The sequence below is a fragment of the Vanellus vanellus genome (genome assembly GCF_965231255.1).
Source record: "Vanellus vanellus genome assembly, chromosome: 2".
NCBI lineage: Eukaryota > Metazoa > Chordata > Aves > Charadriiformes > Charadriidae > Vanellus > Vanellus vanellus.
Window position 1 is genome coordinate 63,882,208 of NC_138906.1, and position 21,577 is coordinate 63,903,784.

A 21,577-nucleotide genomic window follows, 5' to 3' on the forward strand; every position below is an offset into this window, starting at 1 on the left:
GAGCTACCAACAAACATCTTCAGGAAGTTGGGAGCAACTTAAACCTCCGTGCGCTACAGCGTTATGTTGTAGGGCCATGCAGTGCTTTGGAGACATGCAAAAGGATGGAGGAAAGAGTCTTGAAAGGGTGAAATACCAGTCTGGGCTCTCCAAAGAACATCCTACGTGTCCACAGCCCAGTCTTAGGCACACAGTTCTTGGCACCTCACCCTCCTCTCACCTGCAAGCCAGCTTTCAGAGGTGAACAACCATGTTCCTTGCTCTGGTATAGTGAAGATGCATCCAGTAAAGTTTCTGAGATACTTGGATATCAGAAGGATGGAGGACTATTTCAGAGCAGAGGCACCAATTCATCAGCCGTTTGGCCTTCTGAGGTTTAGTTTATGCAGTAGTTCTCTGTTCTGCTTTGAAATCATCCAAGTGCATTAAATACATCAGCTGAGTTTCCAGATGGCTCATGCATTCTGTTACCCTGTGCCATAATTTACTGTCATGAAGGAGAAACTAAGACACTCTCCAAATACCAGCATTGGTTCCAGAAGCAGAAACTGTGTTTCCTCCAAAATCCACTGAAATCACTAGGGTGAAACATCTCACAGAGAAGAATGGTCCTGCACTCCAGTAGACCTCCTATCCTTGCACAGTCTCCAGTTGCTCCTTCTGTACCTTGAGGAGTTTTGCCTGACTCAGCTTTGATTTCTCTTGACCTCAGTGGGCTGCACTCTTTGGTTTCCCTGTGGCCTTCTTTGTCAACGTGGGTATTTGATCAGTTTTCCTTTCCCAGGAACACGACCTTGAAGCCCTGTTCTTCTGTAGGACCTTCAGTGCATATTAAACCTCTGGATTTTCATGGTTGCGTAAAACCCAAGTTGCCCTAGAGTTCCAGGCCTTTGAGAAGGCTGGCTTTATAATTCACCTCCAGACACGTGATAGCCTGAAAGTCAGCAGATCCACATGCACTGACTTATTGATCACCATCGCTGTTCACTTGGCTGGCACAGAGGGTGCATAGTCATAGAATCATAGAACCGTCTAGGTTGGAAGGGGCCTTTAAGATCATTGAGTCCAACCACCAACCTAACACTGCCAAAACCATCACTAAACCACGTCCCTAAGCACCGCGTCTACCCGTCTTTTCAATGAATCCAAGGATGGCGATTGCACCACTTCCCTGGGCAGCCTGTTCTGATGTTTGATAACCCTTTCGGTGAAGAAATTTTTCCTAATATCCAACCTGAACCTCCCCTGGTGCAACTTCAAACAAAGTGAACAAACCCAGCATTACATGCATCCTTCTGGATACTTTTTAAAAATTCAGAAAATAACAACACAACGTCAACAACAAACCCCACTTATTTATTCATTCCAAAGCCAAGGATTTAGATCACCGCAGGAGCATCCATGCACACCAGCAAGGATGAGTTGGGGGCGGGGGTGGGGGAAAGCTATTAATTTGGGAAGGAGAAAATATGCAAAAAGAGGATACCCAGAAATGATGTTTCCCGTGTTATACAAAACTCACCCAGGACACCGAGTGTCACCATGGTGCCACAGGCACCCAGTGCAGCTCAGCCAGAAGTGACAGCAGCTGAGAGGGCTGTGCAAAGGGCAGCCAGTGCTCTTGCACGCCGAGGAGCAGGCAGGGAGGCAGACCCAGGCCGGGGTTGCACGCAGACGGGGCTGCTGCTGCGGGGAGGGAGAACAGAGCAAGAAGTGAGCAAAGCATCACAGAACCGCAACGCTGGCACTGCGTCACAGGGGGATTTTTTTGGCCCCCTGGGTCAGAGCCACCTAACAGCACAGAAACACAGGTAGAAGCTCACAGGGTGTCAAAGATTAGGGCTGATTCGTGGCTACCCAGGCTGGGGGGCCCATGGTGCATTGCACTTGAGCACATACCTTTCTTTCACAGTGAAGAACGCAGCCCTGTGCCACACCGCAGCAGCTCCCACCCTCCGCGGGCGAGCGGTTTCCGAGAGGTCTCTGCAGATCATGGGAAGTGCTGGGGAGCACTGGGGTACCCTGCTCCGAGGAGCAGAGAGAAGCCAGCAGCTACTGCAGGTACAGCAGGAACTGCCAGCACGGGAGAAATCCCACCACACGCAGAGCTTATAAAACAAAGGACAGCAGGTTACCTGGCGTAAGGCAGCAGTTTACGCAGAACCAGTGAACATTTGTTTTGCAGTTGGTGAGAGCTTACAATTAGTTTATGTAAGCTGTGAAAGATCATTTGAAAGCATCTATACAACCAACAGCCCCCTCGAGAAGCAAGTGGGACCCCGGGAGGTGGGTTTCTGCAGGGCCACCCAGCACAGCAGCAGCTGGGCTGGTGTAGGACCAGGCAGGGAACTGCGTTACACTTAATTTTAATCACTTGTACAACTGCCTTACAAATCTTCCTGGGTGCAATCAAAGTAACTTTACCTTCCCATTTTCCGCCACACATTCATTTCTTTTGCCTTTCCTGGCTCTTACGTCACTGTCGCTTGTCCCCTGATTGCGGTCAATAAACTCAGGGGTTGAAGCTTCTGACCAAGGTGACAGCCAAAGGGATTCAGGAACGGGATTTGCAGGGCTGGGTCCTCGCTCCTGAAGGTGCGGGAAGGTACCGCATGAGGCCACCGGAACCTGAGTTTATCCACTGTGATATCCAGATAATACATATAAGCCTGTAAAAAAAAGGACTTACCTAGTCTAGATTACTATGTAAAATCTTATTTGTTAGCTATAATAGGAGAAAATATCTTCCTCAAAATGCTCACGGCTTAATACTACAGTCTTGCAGTGAGATACATGCAGATAGAGCCTGTGAAGTCAAAACTCTACAATTTCAGTGAGAGTCCATCTAGGCTCACGTCTCTGTGAATATTTGCTTTTTAAAGGAGGGCATGACAGATCAGGTCCAGACTGACCAACCAATATCCCGATATGTTATTTATTGCTAACAGAATGCAGTTTTCTCCAAGCAGAACTTTTCTTTCTTAAACCTTAAGCATCAACTTTCCTTAGTAGGTCCCACTACAAGTATACGTTAGGGCTTCCCTCCTTGCTCTCTCTCTTCTGCACACACCTGTGATGGTTTCCAGATCTCCTTCCCCTTTCACATGTACACACCCTCCCCTGAGTTAACCAAATCCTACTCATCCTAAAGCCATAGGCACCTTATGGACCGGCCTCAGCTCCCCCTCTTCCCTGGAGTGGCACTTGTTTAACTCAGCCTGTCCTCAGGGGTGGAGGGTTGGATGCACTGTGCTGGTCCTCCCTGGATCTCTCCCGTTAACCATTAACTTTCTGATCACGAGCCTCCCCCAGGCTCGGAGCTGAGCAGACAGGAAGGATGAGCCTCTGTACTCACTGACACAGTACCTGGATGTGCCCGGTGCACCACAGGCATCGGCCTTCCTCGCAGCTGTCATACAGCACCGCGTCATACTAATGCAAGCCCTCCAAAAGTTTATTTTGGCATTCCTGCTCTCCAGTTCTCTCTCTGTAGCAAGTATGTGATATAAAAGGCATTATTCCCCTCCCAACCTGACACACATCCCGCTCGTCAATGTGTGAGACTGCCTAATATCTGTATCATTTATTGCCAGACTATCCCCTTCTCCAGGGAACTCTTTTGTCACTACTTAGCTCTCACCATGTCTGCAGGAATTTTTGACTTTCTTGTTACCTGGCATGTAATCAGTGGGTTGTTTCCTCCCTTGGTAAGGAAGTTACTGGCTAACAGCAGACCTCACTTCTGTCTCTGTTGGAAAACACAGGATGTTTCCTCCTTACAGCTGTACTTCCACATTTTGTCACTATAGTTTTTGCATCGTATTAGGCAGGAGAGTGCGCACCCTTCTGCTCAAAATGCACAAACCATCCAACATGCAATTCTTCTTTCTTGGAACTCAAATAAAAAACTGCATTTGCTTCTATATTTTTTGTTTTGAGCCAAATTTCACCAGTTCCAATGATCTTAAAATCTCAAAACTCTTCAACCACTTCTGCATCCAAGAATTTAAAACCCAAACCTGGTGACGGCCTCTTATTTTGCTTTGACTGAGAGATGAAAGCAAGGGATCAGGGTGGAATCTTTATCACCTTAAAAGAACATGAAAGAAAAAGTTTAATAATACACAACAATGCAACTTTTCTGTTATTTTATTTATATTAGTGAAGAAAAATTTAAATTTCATCTTTCTGATGTTTTACAATTGCTTTCTCCGGTGGGTGGACAGCTCCTACTGCTTATTTAAAGGCTAAATAATGCTTCCTGATTGCATGATTAACTTCTACACTTTAAGTTCTCATATGGTATTGCTTTCTTCCTCTGGGTATATAAAATGGTCCATTAAGTCCATGATTTTTTTTTCAGAATCAACTGTTATTCTATCTACTGTTTTAAGATACATTCAAATAAAAAGATACTTAAATTTACTTGCAATAAGTGCACACATACAACAGCAAAGAGAGCTGATGACATTTTACTAAAACATTTTAAGTTCATAGAATAAATAGAAGTCTTCAAACACATGCAGTAACTGACCGATGTGTTTTTTCTTTCTCAAAAAATATCCTTAGTGTCCATAGCACTACCGGCAATAACTACTTCATTCAGAAAAAAAAAAAAACCTCAAACCCACCCACCTATCTCTCGCCACAAAGACTAAAAGACAGTTTCATTTATACAAGAAATTATCAGTGCTAATGATTTAGTAACAGTCTGGTACAAACGGCAATTCATGGCAATTACATGTAGTGTGATTACGGTAACAAACGAGGAGCTTGATTTAGATGCCACATAGGAGTGCAAGGAAAAGCAGATGTTAAATCCTCCTCCCTTTGCGCCTCTCCATCCCTGCTTCCAAAAAAATATAGGTCTCGGCTCAAGCTCTAGAAGCAAGCTCAGCTCAGCTCTAGAAGAAAGGTCCCTCCAGTCTGTTCCAGTTCCAGGATATTTCAATTCTTTCTACAAGCACTCAGCAGAAGTTTGGGAGAAACAGAGAAGAAAACTGCAATACAAATTAGGATTGCCTGGCTGTAACTAAAGGTTGTGCGAGGTCTATTGTTTCTTTTCTGAAGAAGTAGGAGTTATATGTTTGGTAGCAGGAGGTGGTTTTTTTCTGTTTAAAAACACTGTGGGATAAAGTGTTTCCCATATTTTTACCTCTGCTATGGTCCAACTTCTGATGAAAAAGGTTTCTCTGAAAAAAGAAAACAGAAAATGGGCGGGGAATATTTTCACCCTGCTTACAAGGCCGCAGTCCTCCACATGCATGAAACCTGAAGATCAGCATGAGGATTGCCAGTTGCTCTTTCCAGCTTGTACCATTCCGTTACTAAATGTTTTCTGTGGTTCTCTGCTGAGGTTTCAAGGACACACCTTTTCTAATACTGTTTTCGCTACATGTTCTTTTATAACATTCTTATCTGTCAATCTGTTCCGCAACTTTGATTTCTAGGAAGTCACTGCCATGTTTACCTCACGAGTTGTGAAAACTGTTTTCTTCGGGGGCACTAACAAAGCATGTTTCAGTGGCAGCAACACATAGTAAAGCGTTTTCCCTTTCACAATCCAGTGCAGCATTGAAAAACAAAACAAAACAAAAAGAACAAAAAAGTCGCACAAAGTGTAAGCGTGCCAAATGAAACAGAGGCAGTAGGAATATGTCAATATTCCAGGTACCCAGTTGGCCTGCTGACCTCAACACAGTATTAGTTCAAGTTTAGCACCTCCGGGAGGAGGAGAATACAGAACAGAAAAAGAAAAAAAAAAAAAACAAAAACCAAAAAACAACAACCAAACCCCAAACAAACAGTTTAATCCATTCAGGCATAATAGCCAGGCACTCCAATAACTCAGCTCAACTCATCTACAGAAGCAAAATTAAAACTACCATATGTTAAACTGAGTGCTTTTTTCGGCATTTAACGAAGCACAAACGCTCCCATGCTTCAAGTGATGTAATGCGAGGTCTCACAAAACACATTCAATAGCTTCCCATGCACCTTTGACTCAAGTTAGGCTAGCTACAGAATTCATGTTTTCCTAGTCAAGTTATTTTTTGTCGGTTTTGTTCTTTTGTTTTTTTTTCAGTGCATCTTAAAAAAAAAAAACCAAACACCTTTTCAAAAGGTTAGCAAGTTAACCTTAATACAGCAATCATAACGTAGAGCCTTTTGCACTCAATTGAAGAGTAAAATAACCCAATTAGTTACAATAGATCTGGTACATATTTACACATTTTATACAAAGTTTACACATTTCTCCCATTAGGCACGAAGTTGATTTGTCAAACTCAAGAGGCAATGAAAGGGTGGTAGGGAAAAGAGGATCGGAGAAAGAATCAGTATTTTTATTTAAAAAGACTAGCTGTAAAAATAAAGTCCTTCATCGTAAGCTAGTTTGCTTCGGGAGCTTGGTTCCCATGAGGATCCCCGAAGTGAGAGACGTCGGGCCTTTCATCTGCATGCTGGAACCCACCATGGTGGGGAAGCTCCGATTCCTTCGGATGCCGGTGTTGAGCTGGATGCCCCCGATGCTACTGGTCACGGCAGGGCAGCCCAATGGGAGACTGTCTGGTGCCAGGCCTCCAGGAACAAGGGCCCTCACCGGTCCTTGTGCCCCGCAGAGAAGAGGTCCCTGGTCATCAGTTAAAGGAGGAGCTGACGTTTGCCCCGAACTCACAACTTTGGCGATACCAAACCTCTTGACTTTGTCCACAAGATTGAGGTTGGAAACAGACACGTCGGTCTGACTCTCACTGTTCCTGATGTTCTTTTTATTCCTCACCTCTTTCAAGATTGAACTAGCAGGCTTTGAAGCCAAGAAGTTGTCATAAGGTGGGCTGGTGCACTTGAACTCAAAAGATGGAGGGGATGAAGAAGGTGTCTGCATAGGTGAGTTTGGTGGAGTGGAAGGAATGATCGCCATTTTAGGGGGGTATGTGTTCAGGAAGGTGCCTCTGCTGGCTCTGTCCCAGCTCTGCGGATTGTACACTGCTGCCGAGATGCCCCTTTCCTTCAGCAGCCACACCAGCCCCAGAGACGTGCTCATCGTCGTCGTGGATTCCCGGAGGTTAGTGAAGGATTCGGCCAAACTCAGACGCCGAGGAGTACAGGGAGTAGCCACCGGGGTGCCTTTCAAATTGCTAATGCTGCCACAAGCTGGAGTAGGTGCTGCGTTAAGGCTGAAAGCAAAAGAGCAGGCAAATTATTCTCTCCACTAGGGAATTAAAACTTAGAGCAAGCAAGATCTTCAACCCTGAACAGGGCCTTTTAAGCATTTTGAGAGTGCACGGGGAAAATGACAGTTCCCAGCTTCTCACAAACATGATGACAAGTGCTAAAACACCACCTCCTACAAAACGCATCTTTCCATTTTGCATACTTCATCACCCAGTCTCATGGGATCAGTGCATTCCCCAACACCACCACATTTCTTCTGATAAACTATTAAATTGACAGGTTTGTGATCAACACCTTCAAGTTTCTCTTCTTGATCTACTGGCTGTCACAACTCCCAGTTGCTTCCATAAGACAAGGAAACTGAGGACTTGACCAATGGTATAAGCAAGATAGATTTACTTTTTAGTGTCACTTCTGGGCACACGGAACTACTACTCCTTCTAGCACTGCTGGGTCGTAGCAGAGTGACAAGGGAGGAGGGGAATGTATTTGTTACAGAAGCATTTGTAGCAAAGCTGCTGGAAGTTGGTATTGTCACCAACGTGCACTTCTGTAAGGTCAAACCCTTCTTCCCTTCTTCTGTTGAATTTGCTTTCATTTATGGGGAAGAGGATGGGGAGCCTGACTTCTGATGGAGATGCGCAGTGGTGTGAATAGTCATCAAAAGAGGGAGAAAATACAGTCAAGCTCTTGGTTGTCAATTGGTCAATAGGTAACTGAGAAGCAGGAGCAAACCAAATATGACAAAGAGCCATTCTACTGTTAATATGGTAAAACATTAATTTCTATAGTTTGAAACATGGCTAAATTGCTCCCCAATTCCAGTTCTTCTCAAAATCAACCATGTACAGGTAGTTGACAAGAATGTGTTAAATGGGTGATAATCTGCACATTTAGAACAAGTGGCAGACATTGCATACTCATGTTTAGTGCTATCTTACTGTATTTTGTTTTCTTAAGCACACTACTGCTAGTTATTAGGGGTTGGGACTTCTTGAGGTGTATCAGACAACGTCCATTCTGGTAGACTGTCCTCTCCCCATAAGCCGACCACCTGAATGAAAACAGACTCAAGGCAGCTCCTATTTCCAAAGAATTACCAACACAAAGGAGACATTCCAAATCCTTTGTGCCACAATAGGAGATCTCAGGGACACTGAGGTCTGAGTGTTTCTGGCACTACAGTGCTCCTTATAGATCAGGCTAGCCACAGCATGTTTACCTATGCATAATTCCCACTCAAAATTTATGGCAGTCCAAGGTAAACCATTCATCGAATAAGGCACGGCGTAACTTAATTACTCCAGAAACAAGGCATGTGGGATATCCATGACACTCCAAATTCATGTCTATTTGGGAGAATCCCAAAGGTGCCACGCACCTTTAAACAAACAAAAAAGCTTTCCTACTATTTCTAACCATGCTAAAATGATGATTTTTGCCACATACATGAAAAAAGTTAATTCCACAATAGTATTTCCTAGGCATGGATTCATCCCCTCTAACGCCATTTAACAGGTCTTGAACAATGCAACACTTGATGCTAACAGAATTCACTGACCTGAGAGCTCACCACTGTTCAAAGAAGGAAATCTTCCCCTTCATCTTGCCAGGTTAGCAAGTAGAAGACACTCAGCAAAGAGTCAGACAAAAAAACAAAGCCAATGCAAGACAGCCGGAAAACTAAGTGGCTAAAGGTGGGGGGAACAGGGGAAAGGGCAAGATCTTCCCTTTTCAGCAGAGCCTCGCTGTTGGATCGGCTCAGCCGTAACACGCAACTTGAACTCAACTCGAGTTCTCTGTGCCAAGAAACGCATCAAAAAGCCACACTGCGACAATCTGGTTGGATTTCCAGGTATGGAGAAGCCTCAGGCCAATGAATGAATTGCATCCGTTTTGCCCATATGGACAAAAGGGCCGAGACAATGTCTTGACTGGAATTTGCAGTCTCATGTCACCTTACATTAACGAACTCTGGGAACTAAGACTACTGTGAATGTCAGGTCGGACATCCTGGAATGTTTTGTTCTGAGCCAGTTTCTGATGAACTTAGAACTTATGAGTTGATGTAACACTACAAAATTTTGTCCAGTGATCTTCTAAAAAACAGCAGTACTTTAACATTTTTAAGGCACTCCTTAATTAAGGAAATATTACCCTGATGTTACGAAGTCTCAAAATAGGATCTGACCAACATGACCTCTACAGTAATTTAGAACTGTACCAACTCCTACTGAAAGCAAGCGAAACCACCACAGGATTTTTAGCCTGCAGTTGCAATTCAACAAGAGTAATCCCATATATTCTTACGACTGCAGTGAAACACGTGTTTGAGAAAACTAGTATGAAGAGTGGTGTAATTTGAAAAGCAGCCTTGCTAAGTGGCTCTGGAATTGGTCGTTTTGCACCCCCCAGTGTGCAGTGGCTGTCAGTGCATGTGGCAGATGTGCTGAGGCAGATGTGCTGAGGGCAAGCTCTCCTTCGGTCCTCTCCATTCTGCCTGGACCGAATCAGCAGCAGGGCTGAAGGACTCCTGACAGCAGAGCTAAGGAGGCCACTCATGGCCACTGCAGCAGCACACACACACAGTCTGCAGGCAAGGCTGCGTGGAAAGGAGAAGTTAGCTCACAATTCTTCTCTTAAGCATTGATTAAAGCTGCATCTTCATAGCTCTGATTCCAGTTCGTGGTGAAACTAAAGAGCAGTGACAGCCACTGTGTTGCATCTCCCACACTGGCTAAACACAGAAGTACAGAAGAAGTCTTGAAAAGCATGAGGGAGGGAAAAGAAAGAGAAAGAGAACTTACTGCGTGAACTAACTCTCTACAGGGTACAACCAAGTACGTTTTGGAAACCCAGACAGGGTGTTAATTATCAGGCTTCTAAGATGTCTTAGTCACAAGATGAAAACTACAGCACTCCAGTGGCTTATTAACTCCAACAGCTTCATTCTTTCCAGCTCACGATTTCGGTTGCACAGGTATTTAGATTAGTATTTCTACTAATTTGTCAGCACAGGTACACACGACAGTGCAATTAAAAAACCAAAAAAGAAAAGACATCCCTGCAAGAAAGCAGTTGTTATGCAGGTGTTGCTTTTTTTTGTTTGTTTGATCATTTCAATATTGCTTTAACTGGGAAATATTTTCCCCATTAAACTGACCAACACTGCAGAGCAGCCTGGACACAACCACAGAAACAAACTCAAAACTGGCCTCAGCAACTCAACCCAGTGGCAGTTTCAGAGTTAGATTGAGAAAAGAAACAAATAAATGAGCACCTCATTTAGCTGGATGAAATTTAGTCCGGTTAGAGCGTCACCTGGGTTAGAGGCTAGGTTAAAACGCAGCCAGGTAGGTAAATATCAAAACTCTTTGGGTTAGCTGGTGCCACACACACTAACATTCCTGGAACATGATCCTGCCAACACAGACACTGCTGGCAGTGTTGCTCACCCCCTGCCATGCTGGGTCACAGTGTCTGCCCTATACCTCCTCTCAGCATAACGAGACATAATGCTGTTTCCTCGTCCTCCTCACATGACCTGTGAAGAATCGTTCATAGTTGGTAAGGAGGAGCTCCTTAAACATCACTGCTGAAAACATCATATTGTTTATTTTGCTCTTTTTCCTCCTGAATGAATGATGAACTTTGGCGTAACTAAAGCACCTGAAAATGTACCGAGTTTAGCTGTCAGTTACGGCTGACTTGTTTAGATTTAGGAACCAACATAATCAAGGAGTTTATTATCACTACAACTAACAGCAAGTCAACAATAATACGAAAATTAAAATAGAATTGCTGCCATTTTAAAGGTTCTCTCCAGTAACAGTGTTGAGGGGAACAGGAAGACAGAAAAAAGTGAAGAAAAACCAGCCAGGCCACAGTTAACTAACCTAGTTAAGAAGGGAAGCAGAAAAGTTACATTTAATCATCAGCCATTTCCTTTCCACTTTGCAGGTTTTCATATTTAATACCCTTACTTTTTGTACGTTCCTTAGGTAATCAGTGTCCATCTTATGTCTAAACAAGTCTAGACAAATCATCTCTGAATGGGGACCTACAGAATGGTACACTCCCACACAGGAGCTAGAAAGGGGGCAGAGAAAGCAATGAGGCATTGTTCTTCTAAACAGAGAAAATGTTCTTTAAATACTGATTTGCTAAGCTCCCTCTTTAGGTATGAAATTCACTCACCCTCTCTGATTCTCAGATCTTCATGTTCTGCAAGGCTACAGAATTGCCTTTTATCAGTATGTATTGTCTATACATCCCAATTAAGCCAGTTCATTACTTTCAGTCTGGCTGGTATGAATTCATTTCCAACAATTACACTAAGGAACAAAGTAGACGGCTCCCTGGTTTTATTAAGGTGTATTTCCTCTCCCATTCCTCATGTACTTCCTCGATTTCTTTACATGTGCATCATCCCTTTTTCTTCTGTGCCAAAGATTTAGATTTTTCCTCCCTGGAAAAATCTCTCTCGTATTTTTTGTGGGAGTGCACATTCTGCACATTCACACGTGCTGGTTTGGGATCAAGGGTAGTCCAGCTTGGATATCGGAAGCCAACTTATGTTGGCTTAGTTATGTATGATCCTGCAATATTTTAACTACAGACAAACAAATTTAAGATATTTTCGTTGGTTTTCTAAAACATTACACATGCCTCTCAAATAAAATCAGGTTGAGGCAACTCAAAATGGGAGGAAGAATTTCAGGGTGTGTTGTCATTCACCAATGTGGCTAATACTTTTGCTTATGCCACTACTTTGTATTTTCTTACAGGGAAAACTGACAGAGCTGAAGGCTTTGCCATCACGGGAAACCCTTACCTTGGTGTGACTCGTGTGAGTTCATCGGAAGGGTGCAGAATGCGGCAGGTGGTGAAGGTGAAGGTGGAGTTGGTTTGTGACATGCACTTCCCAGGATGAGGTACTAAATTAAAAAAAAGCAAATTCTTTGCATTTTACACAGAAAAGGGGAAAACCAAACTTCTGTGTGCTGATAAGACAGATGCCAAAAGTGATGAGGTACCTGGGACAGGATCAATGCAAGAAAAGTGAAATACACAAGTGCTGCAGTGTTCTAACAGACACCTGTTCTCCAAAACAAATCCATCTAGGACTCCAAGGCCAGTGCTAAAAGGGTCTGCTGAAACTTCCCCGTGATCACTAACGCTGCAGATAAGTCTTGCTCAAAACAAATTTAGACAAGGCAGTGCTTGAAATGCTAGTCCTTATCTAAATGAGCAACTTGCATCAGTGGAAATTACAAGCAGCATTTTCTAGTACCAGCTCAGGAGCACTAAAGTTTTCTGAACGCTTGTGCATTTCAGCTTTTAGATTGATCCACAAAGAGGTATCCTCATTACTTCTCAGTAATGGATCCAGCTTGCTACAGGAACACCGACTGAAAAGTTGGGGAGGGGATGGACACGTTGTACTATTTCTCTCTCTGACTTTTCACATTCACAGTAAGGAAAGTGGCAGTTTTTTGGATCCACTACTGTACATCTGTGACATTTCTCTTGTGTATGTGTTTAGGTTCTTTAAGAATGTATGTCCTCAGCTGCACAACATAGCAAGTTTTTTTTAATATTTGTAATCAGCGTAGTAAAGCGTTTTCCCCACAAACGCGGCTCTGAAGATGCCACTGTCAGTATATCAATAATTTGGGAGAGAAGCAAATACAGCTCATAATTTAAAAAATGAAGGACTTAAGACAACTCCTTTTTTCTTAGGAGAGCTACTTCTGTGGCTATACTAACCTGCTGTATAATGCAGCTGTGGCCATTACAAAATAACTACAAAATTTAAGAGCCATGCATCTGAAAAGCTGGTTGAAAAACACCCAGAGTTAACTATTACATCAAATATATCATGATTGCATAGGTTCTCTTACTTAGTAACCAAACTTAGCAGTGGTCAAACGACATGCACAACAAAAACCGTGTGCAGCTCCCTCCCTCTCAGTCCTACCCAACCCTCTGAGCCATTCCCTGATTAAGCCACATTTTAAAACCACAGTACACAACTATTCAACACATTGCAAAGGACAGACAGATAGACCAACTAGACCAGACACCATTCTGAACTTCCAGAGATGCTTAGCGGAAGCAAGGCAAGTCTTAATCGTGGCTGTGTTCCCTTTTTCATATATAAAGTATCACAGCTCCAAAATAGTGTGTGCAGTTAGGTAGTCCTTTAAGAACACATATAAGCGGTGCGTGAAGGCTGGAGCATGGGGAGTGTGAGCAGTGGAAGCAGAAGTGGCTAAGCGAACGACGTGAAGTAACTTCTAGTTAGCGCTGGAATGCACTGCTGTACATTGAAGAAGGATATTTCTAAAAGCCCGCTGGAGTGTCATGTTAACACACTCAAATGTTAGCACAGCATAACATAACAACAAGCTCTACTTCACCTCCAGTGACGGTAATTATGATGCTTCAGGAATCCAGTTGCTTTAGAGATTAGTGTGAGCACTATAAAAGCTATTACAAGGGAGCACAGCCTAGCAATCATGACTCTCTCCATATTGTAGAGAGTTAAAAGAAAATCTGGAGAAAGAGCTCAAATAACTGGACATGAAAAAAAAATGGTTATTTAGAAAAAACAAAGGACTTCAACATAAATCAAGTAGAAACAAAGCAATTATCCCTGGATGATGAATAGAGAACAGAATAAAGCAATGCTGGTTTAAAGATTGCAAGCTCAACCCAAAGCACATAGCTAATACAATAAGTGCATTTTCCCCATTTGTAAGAGCCACTGGGCAATCCCCTCAGATTGGAAACAGGCACATTGAAGATACATAGCTGCATTAGCAAAAGCAAGACTCATTGCTACTAATGAGTCAGAGATAGGAGAAGGCTGCTAAAAGTAGAGAAATCACTGACTCTAATAAGAGGAAACAAATCGAAATTATAGAAAAATTTTTTAAAAAAATCAACTTCCAAGGATGTATTCCACCCTCAAATACCACTAAGAAAGTCCTGTACCAGCTTCGTCCTCGATCAGTCAACAATGGGGTGTATCATATTGCTGTAGCATTTTCCATCCTTTGGACACAATACAAAGAGAGTGAGAACCTGTTGCTGTAAATGAACAAAGTTTGTAAAATTGAAACAAAATGATTCATTCCTAAGCTAGTAATTTTACATAAGAATGGCCATCTCCTGAGTTGGTATAAGTTTGTGAGGAAGTAATACATAAGTTTATCATAAGAGAGACTATCTTCAGACGTACATACAGTAAAGTATTATTTTATATATAAACATTTGCTCCATATGACTGCGTCTGAAACCAAATGTTTTATTTATACCCTCTTTTTCAAAGTAGTAGCTGATTAACAATGAGGCTTGATATCGGTACGAAAAAGAATCCATACATAATTGAGTGTTTAACAAAAATTACAGAAACATCATGTAATTTCATCCATCAGAACACCATAAACTAAACTGTAAGTGCATTTTTCCCCTAAATTAAAATTCAAGATAAACTTTAGATTTCTGCTGGATCATGTTTTGTCTCTCTGTAATTAATGATTCTTTACCTTATTAAGCTTTCTCAAACAATTCTTAGGCATTTAGGAAAAAAAGCAAAACATTATAGCTGAAAAAGACTCCCCCATAAGCACAAACACTGTTGTTAAAACATCTTTTAAAATACCGCAAAAAAAAAAAAAAAAAAAAAAGGCAGGTACTAGTCAAACTGACTGCAGAGAGCTCCACCTTCTGGTAAAACAGCTTTCCCCACTCAAAACACAAAGCTGATTATTTTATAGAGCTCCGAGCTGTTTCAGATTCAGCTTCCACACTCAAGAGCTTATGGGCAATTCTTCTAGGTGCAAACAGCAAAACAGATGAGTTTAGGACACGATCTTCTGCTCAGGGAACCCTCAAAAGACCGTTTAATCTGGATTTTCAACCATGCAGAGAATGGTACAAAGTTACAGTAGGTTAACTAGTGACCTGCCCTACCCACTAAAAGGAGTCAAGACAAATTGAGTTTGAGGAAGATTTGTAAGAGGCAGTTATACTAAAACACCATTAAGATATGTACCATTGGTTCCAAACTCAAATTCACTGCTATGCTAGATGAGTAGAGAAGAGGCAGAGAGCTCACAGTGGTGAGAAAATCTTAGCATTTTATATAAATACCTATTCTCAGAAATACAGAATTATGCAGAAATGAACTTTAAAGAATGAAAATAAAAAATCAGATATCTTCAGAATATGGCTTGATCCAGACTGGCACAAAGGTAATGTTTTAGCCCAACTCCGAAGCAAGCTGCTCCACTCATCATTTCTTTGGCACGTTTTAACAAAAGGAAGAAACTTGCTTCCCTGCTCTTGTGGAATTTGGACATCTCTTTAGCACAGGCTGGTGAAACTGGTATGGAATGACAATTCCACAGGAGTCATTAGTAGGGAGTCATTAGACCAACAGATGAAGATGGTGTTTTAAAGCATTAGAGGTTTATTTTATTGCTGAATAGATTAAAAAAAAAAAAAAAAAAAAAAGCTCTGCCTGCTTTGGAAGAGGATAACAACAAAGGACCATTAAAAGGCATTTTTTTTCCTCCAGTGTCATGGTTTGGGATATACAGCTACAGGCTTCACTTTTGCCAGTCTATTCCCCCAACTCCATTCTTTGGTAAGGTGAAACTCCTAAAAATTAGGTCAACAAAACCCCATTAGGATCCACAGGACAAGACAGTTGCTTCATGTACTCTCTAAACTCAGCAGAGTTCATCCCCTCCAGGTGGCTGCAGGTGAAAGCTCTAATACCCAGCACGACCTGTACTGAAAACTCTGGGCTGACAGAACAGGGAGAATATAGGGTGTGCTGGAGCTGATGCCCGGATTAACTACTAAAGCAAAATGGAGATGGGTGATAAACACAACAGCTGTAGTAAAATGTGAGCATGGTGCTCTCCTAAAGGCTTATCGGTGCCTTCAGAAAACACTGGTTTCAGGGGTAACTGTGAATGCTCAAAACCTCCAAGAATCCATACGTCTGTGCCAGGAACATTGCTCCTGTTACGTTTCTTAAACAACAGACAATAAAATTATTTTCGGAATATCTGCATTTCCAAACTTTCCATTTGTTTTGCCTTTGGAAACAGCAAGCGATGAAAAACTGAACCAAGGCAGGTATTCTTTGGACAGTATTTTTTCTTCTCTTTCTTGTGGCTGAGGTTTCCTCCTCATATGTATATATCCATGGAGTGCAGATGTAAAAAGACTTCAATGTATTTAATGCGGCTTCAACATGATTTTATGCAGGCTAAGATCCCAAATTAAAATTCTAGCATTTTAACAGCACAGATAGCAAATGCTGACAGATTTTTCTTACAGAAATAATTACTGTGAAATTTTCATGCCATTTGAAAATAAAATATATTTAAATATGCATCAATACCTTAGTTCTAAGAAGAGTTATAAAATATACTGCTTTTCTGTACAATGGTAACCACTTAGAAGCATATATAGCAATCTGCTGAAAACAACTCAAACATAAGACATTCATTATGTGTTTTTGCGATTTTAGGCATCTATTTGGAAAGATCTCATGGAAATGTCATCATTAAGGTCTAAACATGAATTACAAGAGGGCCAATCCTGTAATGCTCCACACACGTCTGTTCAAAGCAATCAATCAGTGGAACTAACAAACACAAGTACTGAAAGACCAGTTCGTGCACCCAAAACTAGCATGAATATAAGGCACACGCTGAATCAAGTATAGCCTGTCCAACTTCAAAATGAGAACATTCACAAGATTATTAAGTGCTTTGAATGGCTTGGGGTTTTTTTTGCTTAAGGGAAATCTGAAAGGCAATGAATTAAAAAAAAAAAACAAACAAACAAAACAAAACAACACAACAAGCCCTCCTCCCAAAACAGACTCTGTACAGTTTTATATACTACAGTTTCTTTCAAGTAAAAAAAAAAAAAAACGAACACACATATATTGAGGTTACTAAAAATTTGTGCTGCAAAACTTACTTGTCCTAGATGCTATTAACAATGCCATGTCCTGTAACTTCTTTACCATTCCAATTATGCTGATAGCCTACTCAAGTGACATACAAATTCCAAACTCTTCCTGGGTATTAGACTAGAATTGCGATTGTGAAATTTACAATCCTCCATAAAATTACTGAGCCCCCACACAGTATGTAGCTCTGACAGACCAACTGCACGTCATAAATTACATGTGTGTTAATTTCTTCTGAAATCTTCAGTGCCATAATTGGGATATAATCTGTATATACAGTGAGGAAATTATTTTACACATCAGTGGATACTACAGCTCTCAACATAGGGACAGGAAAATTCAAGAATCATATCTTCTTATTTAGTCAGAATATTTTCTGACTCTATCCATCACTCAACAAGAAACAACTGATACTCTCTTCTGAATATGTTTATTTTGGCTGTAAGACATCTTTGGCACTACCAGCAATGTTTGTTCTCCTGAGCCTGGATGTTAAAACAACATCTCCTAGGGCTCAGCACTCTACACGCCTACAAAATGGCAGTAAAAATAGGACCTCATGGTACTCTGCCAGAGAACATCTCCAGTGGAAAAACATGGGAAGACACAACCCTCAAAGCATACATACCAAATGAAGCTGACACCAAGCCAAGATGACTTACACCTGCTGGAAATGGTCCTTGTGGGCACTGTATTTCCAAAGACAGGTTGTTCTCAAGTTAGAAGACTGGTAGCCATAGACCGGCACACTCTATGTCCTGCCAACAGCAACTGTAGGGAGATACTTCCTGGCTTTTACGAACCCCTTGAACTAGATTTTTCCACAATGGAGCTATTCTGGATTACAAGCAAAAGCACTATCACTAAAGACTGTATCCAAGATATTTCTCTCCTTCCCTTTTTATTTTACTTCCACATTCTCTAGCAAGAACTTATTCTGTATGTTTCTGCCTGGAATCTCCCCTGGAATCATGCAAGCAATGAGGTCATAACCTTGCGCTTGTGACAGCACTCTAAGGAACTACATGTCCAGAACACACCCCTACCTGCATTGTGTTTCTTACAGAGAAATCTAGGAGAGGCAGAAAGGATACCGAGAAGGTTTTTTCCTGAGCCACTGCTGAGGAGCAATGGCTGCACAATATTTAAATACAAAATAGATTCATGAGCTAAGCATACATCCCTTTCTGCTCCCAAAAGGTATTCTTCAGTGGGCAGACTGTGGATCCTAAGAAGCACTGTCATATCAGTAAGCGCCTACTCTAAAAACATCCACAATTATCTTCTCCTTGTACACCACCTGACAAACTGCTTCAACAAAAAGCAGATACAGCAGTATCTTTACTTTGTTTAAGCAACGCAACCAGTAACGATGTGGTGGCTCATGGATATTCGTAAATCCTAAGCAGCTGGGCAATCCGGAGGAAGGATAAAGAATAGGAAATCAAAGTTTTCAGTGCATTTGCTTATTCTTAATAGCTCCCCCCCCCCCCCCCCCCAGTTATTGTATCCTGAGTACATGAAGAACTGCTTGTTCCCTTCCTCTCTGCAGCAACACATTTTAAAATGAATTGTATCTTTTCTCTAATCTTTTATTCCATAGACCTTAAAAAAATGCCAATTATTTCTTTGATTATTTCAGTCCATGTTTCCTAGATCACCAGCTTTATCTTGCTGTTGCTGTTTAGACTCTTCAAAATGACAAACACCTGGATAATATCCAAAACTGTACACAACTCCTGTGAAGGCATTATTTATTTCCATATTAACATAAAAAGTTAAATATAATCATTATTCATGGGCAATAGATTTCATAGAATAAAAACAATTTTTGCCAACGGAAAAGGAAGTTGAAGGGTTCCAATGTTCAAGCATTGGAACGGGCTGCCGAGGGAAGCGGTTGAGTCACCATCCCTGGAGGGATTTCAGAGACCTGTGGATCGGTGCTTAGGGACATGGTTTAGTGATGGACTTGGCAGCGCTAGGTTAACAGTTGGACTTGATGATCTTAAGGGTATTTTCCAGCCTGAATGATTCTATGATTCTAAGTTTAATCTTTTTGCAGCCAGTTGTATTAAGTAGCTTATGTTCAATAGCAGAAAGCACTGAACCGCCATTTCAGCGAGAACTGAGGATACTCTGCACGTCACGCAAATAACAGAAATATTATTGTCTATCCCTGTGACAATCTAATCTTCCAAAGACCAGTCAAATAATAAATTGTGATTTATTCTAGAAAAAGGAGGAGGAAGGAGGTGTCCTCATTTAAAGTAGCTATGTAAAAATGAGAAATCTGAAGAAAAAGGAGTTCTGGTAGTTTTCTGATTCTGAATAAATATAATTCTTTACCAGTAACAAATCTTAATGAAGACTAACACTCCTGTATAGCTTATTAAAACAAAACAAACCTCTCCCTCCCCCACAACCAACAACAAAAAAAGAAACCACACGAACTCAAAACACACTACGGTCTGAGAACCTGTAGCCTTGTGCAGTAACAGACTGCAAATATCAATTCAAAGTATCTAATAACTCATGCAGTACTGTGACATTTAAAAATGTTTAAGTCTTAATATGGTATAAATAGGAAGGACAGAAATTAATAGCGTGGTGGAGAGGGAATGAGGGTAACATCATTATTCTCTGTCTAAAAACATCCTCAATTCTTTATCTCAAAGAGAATTTAAAAACAGGTAACTGTGAGGTAATTGAATTAAGCTGCAGAATTTCTTTGCTTGATTTTCAAGGCACTTCCATTTGTTTCAGCAAAAGCAACTTAAATGCACCTTTTGTCATCATTTTATCTTTGTTTTTTCCCCAAAGTACAAAATCTAAAGCATGGCATCATCTCTTATGAACAGTCAGAAAAATATCTGCACTATAAGCATACAAAATATATCTGGTCTATACATTATATACACTGAAGAGCGTGCACTCAATACACATACAAGTCACATGCCACACAAAGGTTTGTGAATGAACCACTTCCTTTTAGCAGCCTTCTCTTATCAAAATAGAGTAAAAAATTGACCACAGATGTTGTTACTGAAAAAAAAAAAAGTCAAATTAAAAGATTATTAAAGAAAGAATTTTTGAGCCAATGTTAGAATGGTTATGTTCTAACTACTGCACGCATTAACGTGCAGATGCTACACACAAAGCAATACTATGGATGCTGTTCTGGAGAGATGCGAGAATGGCCCAGTAATCAAAATCCTGTAAAGATGTCAGTTTTACTGGACTTAATGAGTTTCCCTCACCAGACCCCTCATCATCGTCAGTCGCGGACTCCTGCATCTCCTCTGTGAAAGCCTGAGATTGGCGGGGGTTATTCTTGTTGTCTGAAACAGTCACTTGTGCTTGTGACCTCTCACCTGAGGTCTCTGTGTGCTGAACTGGCGTCGAGGTAGTTAGGCCCTTGTAAGAAATGTCACCTGTCTCATCTTCCTCATAGTCATTAAGGCAGTACACTTCATCCAGGTCCAGGTCCAGGGTCCTGAAGCCCTTAGTGACAACCCCGGGCCTTGGGTCCAGGATCCCACCCAGGTGAGGCTGAGCCAGCTGCTGCCAGTGGTGCAAAGTGGCAGAACCTTGAAAGGGAACACAAAGACAACCAAAATAAATCAGTAATCAATCCAGAACCTAAAAGGCAGAAAATCCCACTTTGTTCATCCAGAAGACCAAAAGTTTGGGAGCTCCAAACCTTTAGTATTTCTGGGTTTAATATTTCTAGGCTTTAATATTTCTAGGAAGGCACGCAAGAAGGCAAAACTGCTTCACCTACTCTTCATCATTTCCAGATCAATATGAAATATACCGATCACATCAGCACTTAGATAGGCAAAGTCTGGTGGTAAGATGTGGCATACTTGTGCACGTGCACATCTGCTCCCCATCAATAGTCTCATCCCCCGAAATTCACAGGATTAAGCAGGAGTAGAAAGAATTTATATTTAACAGTCGATCAGAGCACCATCACAGTAAGCTCTAAGAGGAACACACACCATCACAGAAAGCTCTAAGAGGAACATATACCACATGTTCCCACATTATGGTCACACTAAGAAAGTGCTGAAAACATGCCAGAATTCACTACTGGTGGCTAACAGGAGGACAGTAGTCGCACAGATATTTCAGCTTTCTACCATACCTTTGAAAGCCACATCGACTCCAGGCACATGTAAGCAGATAATACCTCTGACTTACACATCAAGTCTAAATACTTGTATGGCCCCTATCTGAGCCCCTATGCTACAGGAACTCAACTACTACTTAACTAAATACTACTGTACCTGTAGCTTCGTCCTTGGCAGAAAAATGTTTTGAGTGAGGAAAAAGGTACATTTTATAGAGAAAAGCATTTAATATTCAGTGTTCAATAGGAGACAATGAGTCAAA

At 41.6% G+C, this 21,577-nt stretch overlaps 1 protein-coding gene across 2 annotated transcripts in view; it reads right to left on the reverse strand.

Annotated features, from left to right (window-relative positions):
- Positions 1 to 4,160: 4,160 nt before the first annotated feature.
- The window catches only part of TRAK1 (trafficking kinesin protein 1), a 115,769-nt gene continuing 98,352 nt past the window's right edge, over positions 4,161 to 21,577 (reverse strand). For both annotated transcript variants that reach the window (XM_082498974.1, XM_082498975.1), the window contains 3 exons: positions 20,440 to 20,769; positions 12,011 to 12,113; positions 4,161 to 7,178 (listed from right to left, as the gene is read on the reverse strand). In XM_082498974.1, the coding sequence (XP_082355100.1) occupies positions 6,380 to 7,178; positions 12,011 to 12,113; positions 20,440 to 20,769 (1,232 nt within the window). In that variant the 3' untranslated portion in view covers positions 4,161 to 6,379. The remainder of the gene's footprint in view (positions 7,179 to 12,010; positions 12,114 to 20,439; positions 20,770 to 21,577) is intronic.